This window comes from Peromyscus leucopus, chromosome 10 (assembly GCF_004664715.2).
Source record: "Peromyscus leucopus breed LL Stock chromosome 10, UCI_PerLeu_2.1, whole genome shotgun sequence".
Classification (NCBI taxonomy): domain Eukaryota; kingdom Metazoa; phylum Chordata; class Mammalia; order Rodentia; family Cricetidae; genus Peromyscus; species Peromyscus leucopus.
The window spans coordinates 74,366,107-74,377,937 of NC_051071.1; the positions used below are offsets into that span (position 1 = coordinate 74,366,107).

General features: G+C 41.6%; 1 protein-coding gene across 1 annotated transcript; it reads left to right on the forward strand.

Annotated features, from left to right (window-relative positions):
• Positions 1-361: 361 nt before the first annotated feature.
• On the forward strand, positions 362-11,497 carry Amtn (amelotin). Its single transcript, XM_028862939.1, has 7 exons — positions 362-415; positions 2,065-2,148; positions 3,647-3,712; positions 5,066-5,155; positions 7,863-7,898; positions 9,259-9,285; positions 11,117-11,497. The coding sequence occupies exons 1-7, from the start codon at positions 362-364 to the stop codon at positions 11,495-11,497; spliced, it is 738 nt and encodes a 245-aa protein (XP_028718772.1).
• The last annotated feature ends 334 nt before the right edge of the window (positions 11,498-11,831 follow it).

The window sequence follows — 11,831 nt, forward strand, 5'->3', positions numbered from 1 at the left end:
ACCATAGACGTTGGGTAATATAATGTCTGCAGCTAATAACCCACCTAATGAAGAGTTGGGAAATGAAACCAAATGATTTCACAGACAGTTTCGCCCTGATTGGTCTTTCAAGTTGCCTGTCTTCTGTAGTTGAGCTTAAATTCCTTCTACAAACACAAATCAGCAAAAGACAAATTTTGCACCAGAGTAAAGTGGAGAAGTCATCTGGATTTTGAATATCATTTTGCCTGGTAGCACAAAGGTAACATTACTTGACCAGATTGCAAGTAGAATGATCATTTTTAAGCGTCATCTTCTCTCAAAGGGTAAAAAAAAGTGAAAGAGTAACACAATTTTGTTCTTATAGGTAGCAAATCGAAACATGAAGACTACGATTCTACTGTTTTGTCTCCTAGGATCAACTCAGTCATTACCAGTAAGTGCAATGTGTTTACTTTATGTACTGACCAGCCTCAGCCATGTCTCATTTACAGACATTTATCTCTTCCTGCTTTTCAACAAAATCACTCTGTTCTGTGACCCATTTAAGTTTCCTGATTTTATTTTCCAAAGCAAAAGATGGTAAACTAATAAGTTGTTCATGCAAATTTCAGTGTTTTGCATTTTTAAATGCATCCACTTTGTCATAGAAAATTTTCAATTGTTTGGGCAAAGTAATAGAGTTGACAGAGTAAGTAACTATTTTATTTTCCAAAACAAAATTAAGATTTTCTTGGTGACTAGTTATTTGTTCATGACTAAAAGGGTAGACAAGACTTTCTGATTTTTCTACTTGATACACAAAGCATCTAAATTGGATAAACTCTTAGATATAAAATTATGTGACACACATTATAAAATGGTGAACGGTTTTTACTTAACACGTATCATTACAAAACATGTTGACATATAACAGATCTTTTTAAATGGGGGGTGGGGACTGGTATTTCATCCCTACTTCAGTTGTCCTGAGTTATTTTATAGACATAGAGATGGGCTATTTGATCTCCACATAGATTTCTCTTGATCAAGATGTTTAAGATACACAGGGGAAATGCAATAGGTTTACTATGAAGGAAGGAAGAACCCCTCGCGTTCTTCTGGCCTCCCGTGCTCTCCTGCACAATCAACAGACTGGTTGGAAATGTTCCAGATGGCAGGCGTGGCCTGGGTGCTAAAAATGCAGTGGTGAGAACAAAATAGGGAGTACGATTCCCCTGGAACTCACAATGGCTACACATACCAAATCATTGCTTAGAGAGAAAAAAAAAAAAAAACGAATAGAGAGGGTGAAACAAAATATGAATGACCAACGCATTATTAAGAAGTTCTCAGTGCAAACTTAGTCTCTGAAGCAAGGCAAAAAAAAAAAAAAATGGCCCAAGAGTTGGCATCACTAGAAGACCACCCTTCCTGCCGTCAGGGATGCATCCAGCAACAAAAGCATTCTGGGGTCAGACCCCAGGGGAGGGTTTTTTTGTATTCAGAACTAGAGTTGCTGCAGTGGTCCCAGTACTGACTCTGACATCACCAGGTGACCTTGCACAGGTCTTCTCTCACCTACAAAATATAAACAAAGCCAAACAACTAGTCCGTCTGTATGGCAAGGTCATTTTCACCCTTCAGTTTGACGAGTTCTAATACAAAGTAAATATTCTAGCCAGGAAAGAGACTGAATTTCCATTGCAAGATTGGCATGTCCCATGCAAGGCAAATTGTGGGAAGGTTCAAAAACTTGTAGTTTAATTTAAATATTGCAAGAAAAATAAAAGCAGATGTGCACAGAACTAAGACTCAGAGATAACACAAATCTTAGCAGAGGAGAGAACAGTCGCAGTAAATAAATGGGAGCTGGAGACAAGCGCTGGAGTCCCCCATGCCTCGCCCTTTGACCTGGCACTTTCCCAGTCCCCGATTCTAAATCCAGCCAAGCATAAAATGTCTTGAGGACTTAAAACTGTTCCAAAAGACATGGAGTTTAAATGAATATCGTTGTTTAGGGGACAACCTGTTACCTTCCTGATCTAAAAGGATCCGAAACCTCAAATGCGTCCCTCCTGCTTTATCAAATACTTATATTCACAGAAACAGATTCGCCCCACTCTGGGATTTCCTGCAACGACATCTCCAGATCAGGGGACACGACTGACCCAAGAGCAAGCAAACCAGGTAAGCACCCAGCAGCAGCAGGGATTTACAGACAGGGAGGGGAAGTCCGGTGAGACTGGCAAATTCTTAAAAATCAAGATTTTCAGTTCCGTGCCTCATGCTTTTCCTTTGGAAGAAGTAAGAAAAGAAAGCCAAAGTACTTGCTTTGACATTTAAATGAAGAAAGCAAATCTGCCTCATTCTTTTTCCTTTTATATGAATTAGATGAGCGGGAATTTGTTTTAATCTAGAAACCTAAACTAAATCTAGAAAGCTTTGAAAAGTGGATGGTATCACCTATATACAAAGCTGTGACCTCGAGATTCTGTGGCATTCCGTGTGGTTTGCAGTAAAATGACAGATTAAGAGGTGTGTAGAAAAATAACTACAGCTTTTCTCATGGCTCTCTCAATCTTTTTCTCCCCTCCCCCTAATTCCCTCCCACCGTGTGTCCTGTGCGTGCATGTGTGTGTCTATGTGTGCATGTGTGTGTGTGTGTGGTGTGTGCGCACGTGTATGCATGTGTGTGTGCGTGTGTGTGCCTGTGTGTGTGTGCTGTGCATGTGTACATACGTGTGGAGATCAGAGGCTGACATCAGCTGTCCTTTCTCTACCGCTGTCCTCCTCTACTGACTAAGCTGGCAAGCTGGCAAAGCCCTGGGATTCCCCCCTTCCCACCTCCGGCACTGGAAATAAACGTGTGGCTTTGAACATGAGTGCTGGGGATCTGAACTCAGGGCCTCATGTTTGCATAGCAAATGCTTTACCCCCAGGACCTCCCCATGCCCTCTACCCCTGGGACCTCCCCATGCCCTCTACCCCCCCCCCGACCTCCCCATGCCCTCTACTCCCCCCCCCCCCCCGCGGGACCTCCCCATGCCCTCTCACGGTTTTCCTAAGTTTCATCACAACCAATGAGCTGATATGTTGTGGTAAAACCTATTTTTTCAAGACATATTTAAATAACCTTGACAATTGCATTCTCTTTTAGCTCCTATGTCCTCTACCCCTCCAACTCTTACTCTCCTGTAAAGGACCCTGCCTTGCCTTCATCTAGACTCTGTAATATTAGTCAAAAGTGTTAGAAGTCCAAGCAACTGGACACTGTAGGTAGCTATTGGACACTGCAGATCATTCAAGTTAAATCCATCTAACTCCTTATAGAACCTGTAGCTTATGCTATTAGAGACATTCTTTAGGGAAAAGAACATAAAATTGGATGTGCAAAATTAAGTACTAAGACAAAAGTATTATAAGTAAATAATAATTATAAATAAGTCACCTGATAGATATCATTACCTTGCCGTACTGCTAGGCCACCCAGAACCACACAGGGGACAAAGAGGCCTCACACAGTCAGTTTGAGGGTAGTGCGAGAGCTTGCACCTTTGCCCTTGTTGATTTTGGTGGTGAATATATACCTTCGCGAGCAGTACAAACTACCTGAGACTGTCTACCATTGGCATTGCAGTAGAAACAGAAAATCTCTTGTCTAATGCCCAGTTCCGATGGCCCGCAGGTCTTTCCTTCGATAAGTCTAATACCGCTAGCACAGCTGCTCACCCTGGGGTCAGACCTGCAATTGGTAAGTACTCTTTTACATCGCCTCACTCCCTTTTGTTTAACAGATACGGCACTTGATATTGAGCGGGGAGGAGAGTCAAGAACACATAGAAACATAGTCTATCCACCAGTGCACATGCACACACACTCATTGTGCTCGGGCTGCAGGAGGAGCCAGAGGGTGGTCAGAGAGTCGGATGCCGCCCCATTCCTGGAAAGTTTTCCTCACAGGTCTCTATAGCACTGACCTCGTTCTTATCTGCAATCCCTGGATCCTGATACCTCTCCTCTAGGATCCTGCCCCAGTTTCTGCACCAGACCCTCCATAATGTCCCTATTATATCTGCATTCCACATAAACACTCCAATTGGTATTGTGACCCTCTGGAGTAACCATAAGACAGTAAGATCTTCACTCTGCTCATAGACATCTGTAAAGAGCCATCTGTCTGAGGAGGAAAAATGTTTCCCTCATGATTCTTCCCAGTGTTCAGACTTAAAGATACTATTAACCCATGCTCCAGACTCATTATATTGTGTCTCACAATTTTGTCTGGATATACCTGTGAAACAATTCATTTATTAAGGGAAAAACGCAATCAGAAAATGTCCAATAACCATTACTGTAGCAGAAGGGGGTAAATTACCTGAATTATCTCAGATATGCCAAAGAAAAAATTTAACTCCCAAGGAAACAGAGACAAGAAGGCTCAGTGTGTAAAAGCACTTGTCAGAAAGGCCTGACAACCCGAGTTCGAAGCCCAGACACCACATAAGGGAGAAGAAAAAGCACTACAAAGCTGTCCTCTGACCTCTGCAAACACATGCTGTGGCATGAGCACATACACACTAAATCTTTCGCTTTTCAGTTTAATGTAGGGGTTTGAGAGATGGCTCAGTGGTTAAAAGCACTTGTAGAGGACTTGCAGCAGTGTGGAAGTCTCTGCACTGCTTTTGAAGAAGACCTGAGACATGCTTCCCTGCACCCCCGTAGATCAGCTCACAGCCTCCTATAACTCCAGCTCCAGGAGGCTCATTGCCCTCTTCTGTCCTACTTAGGCACCCGCACTCACACACACACACACACACACACACACACACACACACACACACACACACTTTCTGACACATGCATGCACGTAATTAAAAATAAAAACGAATCTTTGCAATATCTTTGTAATGGACCTTGTGCTAAGAAACTAAAGAAATATCTAAATTTCATCTCTGTGATTAATTACACACACAATAAAATATTACAAACTTACATAAGAAATCCTTCCTAGAAAAGTATTTTTTACCTTTAGTAAACATATTTTGAGGTCCTAGACGTTCAAACTGAAAGAAATATAATGAAAATCTTCTTTGATGCCCCACAGCTCAACCCCGCCACTGGACCGGCACATGGCACACAGACGTTTCCTTTTCCCCTAGGGCCGCTGAACAGACCACAGCAGCTGCAGCCCCAGGTAAACTGAGGGAAGGGCTTCCTGAACTCTGAGAGCATTTTCTCTCAGTTGACGCTTCAGGGATCCAAGAGCCTTTTTCAAGGTTCTTAGAAACTATATGCAGATGATTTGCAGGTGTTTGTTCTATGAATAGAAAATGGCATGAATTGTTTCCACACCTTAATACACTCACTCACAATGTTATTTTTAATAACTGCATAGTATGTTGCTATATACATAATTCCTTATTGTAGAAAATCAGGGGTTATTTTTCAAATTTTTGGCTTCTAAACTCATGTTATTATAACATCCTATAACTAGATCTATTGCTATATTGAGGAATGTTTCTTTGGAACTCACTCTTGGACTTTTTGGAAACAAAGACACATACATGTTTTGATAATAAAAATCTTGAGAATAGATTTTGCCCTCTGAAAAGAACCAAAGAAACAGGCAAATGACATGTGAGCTTCCTTAATACATGATGCTGGTGTATTCGTATACAGACTGTCCAGCTTCAGTCTCAGTTGCTACCCCACCCTAGCATGAAAATATGAAGGAACAGAGTATGGGGGCTGGGAGGCCACCATGGGGCACTGGAGAAATGGGGAGGAGAATCACTTGGTCAAATGTCATGCTGGCATCTATTAAATCACATAGGATGGTGATTTAAAAATTAAAGTATTTTAAAAGAAACAGATTCAACACAGCATCTTATTCTCCAGAGTCAGAAACATTCCTGGGCATGTTATAAAAGGCTTAGAAGATCTGACATTGCACATTCCTCAGCATGCAGGAATGTTAAGTCACAGAGTCCTCATTCTCTCTGGGGATGCTTCAGTGCCTCTGGGCCAGGCTATCACAAAGGGTTCCCTTGGCTTTCTCCCAGGCCTAGCTTCAGTCCCTCCAACCTGCCTCTTCCTATGTAGAGTGGATAACTTTTTGGAAGTACTTTGTAGGCATTTATTATACATAATAATGGGCCCCATTATGACAATCTCATACATGCAAATGAAGTATTTTGATCATAATTACTTCCCATTACTTTATATGTCCCTCTCCTCACCCTCCTACCACTGACTGGCCTTCCTCTTTCCATCTCGTCTCCTTCTTCTTTCACATTTGTGTGTGTGTGTGTGTGTGTGTGCATGTGAACCACTGAGCTTAATTAGGCTAATGTACAGAAGCATAGGTGAAGTAGCAGTTATAGGAACGTGGGCGACTTACCCGTGGCCATCTGACTGAAGAAGATGTCTCTCTGCCACCCCAGCAAATATCCTCAGGGAGGGGCAGGGCCTCACGGATCCCTCCCCTGTCCATGACAGAATGCTGGCAGGTCCAATCTTAGGCAGGGCTTGTGCAGGTACTCACAGCTGCTGAGAGTTCAAGAGTGTGACAGCCCTGTCCTGCCCACAAGACAGCACTGCACAGAGCCCTGTCCCTTCTATCTGTCACATGTCTATGCTTTCCTCTGAGCCTTCGAAAGGGTGGGACAGAAGTCCCACTTAGGGCTAAGCAGTCCGTGGTCTTTTTATTCTCAGCACTTTGATCAGTTATAAGCCCCTGCCATAGCTGTTGCCAAGAAGAAGGAGGAGGAGGAGGAGGAGGAGGAGGAGGAGGAGGAGGAGGAGGAGAAGGAGGAGGAGAAGTAGTTGTTTCTCTGGCCAAAGTTGATGACAAAAAGTACTAAGTTATGGGCATAAGCATAAACGTTTGGAAAGCAATATAAAATCGGATCACTTTCTATGATACATACCTATGTCTGTCACCTGTTCTACCAAAGGCCAAACTTGGGGAAAAAAAGGACTACAGAACCCCAAACCTAGTCAAATCACATCTCTCTGTGAACACAGCCTGCATGGTGTGGGCAAGTAATTTTAATCTGGTGGGACTCACTTTCCTCAAAGTTAAAACAGGCCTTAAAGGAGAGGCTTCCTCTAACTATTTACAAAGATTAGAAGAATAAGTGTGTAGAACAGTTCGTGCCACACAGTGAATACACAAGTGTTCACGGTCATTACTTCAGACAGCTTCCAATCAGTAACTAGGACGACGTATTTTCTTCAGTTACACTGCTGAACAATTAATTAAGTTATGTCTCCTTATCATTTTCATTTATGCACCCACGCGGTTCCCCTTCTTATTTATCAATTTTTGTTCCTTCCGCTCCACTTTTCCATTGAAAAGAGATTTTAATTTGGTTTTCTTCAAAATCCTATCCCTGCGTCGCCCACTCTGACAGTTGGCTGGGTTTGTTCCATGCTGCTTTAGCTGCTGTTATATTTGCTGTCAGGAGACAAGAAGCTGACTATTATAGGGAGATGTGTGCTTGTCACTGTTGGTGTGGCAGGCACTGCTGGGACAACTGAACGGGGGAATGGTAAGATGGGGAGTCTGTCACATTCAAATCTCTCAGGGTGATACATACCAAGTTAAAAGTCAATTTTATGATTTTTCCTGACACTATGGGTGTTCTATGGAAATAAAAATAAAATTTTAAGACTTTTTTTTTTATAACACTTAGGCTTTTTTTTTTTTTTTTTTTTTTTGAGTAGTAAAGAACACGACAGCGTGCCAACTCATCCATTTCAGCCAGCAACTCATAACCCAGTTAGCAGTACTTCTCACCCACCTTAAAGATCTCGACTGTGGTTGTGGGTTGATGTAACCCATAGCCCACCTCCCAGTTCTCTACTTTAACAGTGATTTTTGTCCCTTTATTTTTCAGATGTTACCCATCATTGTGGCACCACTTGGAGCTCAGGTAAGACTATTGTTAAACAGACTGTGTTTTTTCAATTGCACGTGTGCAGAATGCTTTTGTCTCTTGTCTCAATTCACCAATCAGGCACCAGGATTCTAACTCACTTCACACTGTGTGAGCACTGATAATAGCAAGATATAATAACACTTACCTAGCCCTGGCTGGCTGGCTGGCAGGTGCAGTTCTGAGTTCTTCATGGTACCATTTCAGTCAACAGTGACACAATCTCTTGTAGACATCATCATTACATCCACTCTGAAAATGCGTGAGATATGGTTACTCATCTAGCCACACCCTCAGTAAATGAAGCAACCAGTCATCTCCTAAACTTCACTGCCAAGAAATAAATAACTTAATGGGATTAATATGATGACCCATGATGCAGGGGATTTATTTTTTAAACTTAAATCTATTTTAGTCGTGTGTGTTTATCCCACAATCCTCAACCCCTTTTTTCTTTCTTCTCTTCCTATTTGTTTTTACAAAAGTTACTCTTGAGCTCACTGTTAAAGACCAAGATCAGTACCAGCATAAGCATCGGGCAGCAACTCCATCCTAAAATCAGAGGCAAATATTAGTATGAAATCACTATCAATCCTTTGTATTTAAACAAGCATCTGTATAGCTTATTAGGATGTCTTTGAATTTGCCATCCTCTTGCCTCAACCTCTGCGTACTGGGATTATAGGAGTGTGTCACTCACTACACCCACCCACTCCTACTGTCTTTTTATCCACATCTTGAGACTACATCTCAAGAAAAAAAATTCTGAAGTGCAGCAAAGATTTAGGTACCACCTACTCCTTAAGTAATATTTGTGGTGTATAAAAATTTAAGACCAAACCAAAAAAGAAAAATTCAATGAACTACAACATAACCATAAATAAATACTACCTAGCCATTTAAAATTACATTTATCACATTTTGGCAGTAACACAGCTAAGGGGTTGTTATGAAATATAAGAGAAAAGGAAAGGTAAAAAAAAAAACTATATAAATGACAGTTTCTATTACATGAAGAATAAATTTGTAGAAAGCACCTGGAAAGACCATTATATAAATCATAGGATTATTTTTCCGTTGCTTTCTGTATTCTCCAGGCTCTTCTTTCCAATGTATATCTATCACCTAATAATATGTATGTATATGTTTATGTATACTTTTCAAAGGTAAATCACATTATTCAATAATAAAAATGAGCAGTCTCAAATCACCTGCTGACATGAGTTCTGTGATGCAGATACCAGACCATTTAATTTCTTTATAATACTTAAAAGTATTTGAAGTTTTTGAGTTATATACGCTGCATTGAATATACTGAAACTTCTCTAATTGCTTCTGTTTGTCATTTTGCTTTTAGGGTGCTCTCCTAAGCTCAGAGGAACTGGTAAAAAAGAAAATCTTTTAAGTCACTACTAATTAAATCCCTCTCACTTCTCCCAGTGTCCTCTGCCCTTCCGGTTCTTTGGATCACATCCCCTCCCCGACACTCCCCTATAACGAGCTGTGCGTTTTCATAGCTCCTTGAGTTTGATTATTCTTCCTCAGCTAAAGATTTCTGTCATCTTGATCCTACCACTTTCCATTCTTTAACTTTGCATTATCTTTCTATCTATTGCTGTCAGACTCAGTTGGAACCCGGGGGCAGGGGGGCATTGAACACTTACAAACTTTATTTTGATTGACTTAAACTTTATATTGAAGATTACACACTATTCTACAGATGTAGAAGCAGAGTGATATAAATGTTGACTCTCAGGAGAGATTAAATCTGTTGTACTTTCCATTTTACGAGATTTTTTTCTATATTCTGGAGTGATGAATGCATTCTTCCCTATAAACACAAATAACTGAAGAATAGAAATTAAAATTCTTATTATTACCATCACTCATAATTACTATGCACTTACGCACACGCCATGTTTAGAGGCATCTATTTGGACTACTAAACATGACAACAGAAGTAAGTGATTGAGGTAGTATATAGAAAACAGTTTTAAAATGGTTTTTATATTATGAAAAGGGTATTATTATATTTGCTATACCACCCTAAATAATAATCCAGTCACGGATCGCCCTCTGCTTTGCCAGCCCTGACACATGAACATTCACATCTTCCTGCTGTTGGGCATTCTCACCTAACAAGCACCTTAAGTGTCTCGTTTTAGCCCACACTCTACAAAAGACATACCCATGACAGAATTGTGCAGATAAACTGAGGCTCAGCAAGCTTAAATAAGCTGTCTCAAAGGAAAAAAAAAATCAGCTCTAGATCCACAGCATGTATCCATTTGTATTAGTAGTTTTCAACCCATGGTAATAATGATATTTTCATACAGCCTAAAATGCACACGTGATTTCAAAATACAATACTTACTCTTATATGGAATGTGTTCTGATAATTTACGATCTTTTCTGTTAATCATAATTTCCATATTTCAAAACCACATGCCATGATCCTCATGAAATCTTCTATATTGTTATCTGCCTGTCTCACCCAGCAGGGATCTGGCTCTGCCTTCAGGATCTCTTAAATCTGAGACAATGTTTCCCTACCTACCTACGGTCCTGCCATTGAGATCACCTCCGGATGACTTTGAGAACTAGCTTAAATTCAGATTGCCAGGATCTAACCATGGAAGCCTCCGAAAACGGGGTGTTCCTTCAATAATCTCAGAAACTACACAGGCAGCTCAAGTGCCGAGAGAACTACTCCGACAGAATACAGCGATGCCGTTGAGAAGTATGCTAAAGGAAGCTTAAAGGGATTCAAGCCAGGAAGGCACTGTCTGGTTAATCAACTTGCATTAAGTTTCCCATTAACTCGTAGTCTCAATTTTTTACGGGCCAAAAAAGATTGTATTTTAGGTCGAGGACAGATAGAGCTTATCAATGTTTTGTAGATTTTCGACCTTGGCACTGTCTCCAGACATGCCTCATAACTTCCAGCCGTCCTTTCGTTATAACTGGCTTGCCTTTCTAGTCCCCTTTTTGAGGAAAAAGAGGCCAGTGAAAAGCCCAGCACTAAACCAGCAACAGACTTGGCCCTGACAAGGACCCATTTCTGATGAATGTCGGGTCTTTGTGTTTTTCTCGGACTTTAGCCTCTCCCTTCTGCGGCTCCTATCCCACCCTGCTGTCCTCCGAAGGAAAAAAAAAAATATTAGTTAACTTTGTTTAAATGAGTTCTTTTTTTTTTTCCCCGTTTCCTTCCCTAGCCATTAGCCTCACAGATCTTCACAGGCCTCCTTATTCACCACCCCTTGTTTCCCGGAGGCATTCTGCCTTCCAGTCAGACAGGGGCTAAACCAGATGCGCAAACCGGAGTCCTTCCTACGAGACAGGCAGGAGCAAGCCCCGCTGTACAGGGAACCACCCAGGGCCAAGTCACAACTCCGGGTGTCACAGATGACGACGACTATGAAACCAGCACCCCTGCAGGCATGAGAAGGGGCACACACACCACGGAGGGAACCACTCTAGACCCACCGAATAGTAAGTTGTCCCAGCTTACACCATGCTCGTCACCAGGAAGGTCATCTGCAGAGTGGCAGAGAGGAGTTCTTTGCCTTTGCATTGACAAAAACAGACCTCAGTAGAGGCGAGGAGCCTTCTTTTCTTCACGGGCATCATGACACAGGAAGGAATAGTTTACTAGGCTACCAATGCAACGGTATCAACCCTAGAAGAAGACAGTCAATTGCTAACTTCCACAACACATAAATCACACACACACACACACACACACACACACACGCACACACATACACACACACACACACACACACACACACACACACACACACACACACACACACACACGCATGCACACACACATGCACATGGGGCCTGTAACCAACTTGGAATGAGCCCTAGAATTTCTTAACCATAATATTGCAAGGAGCCACTGGTTATGGTCTGAAATTAACACAG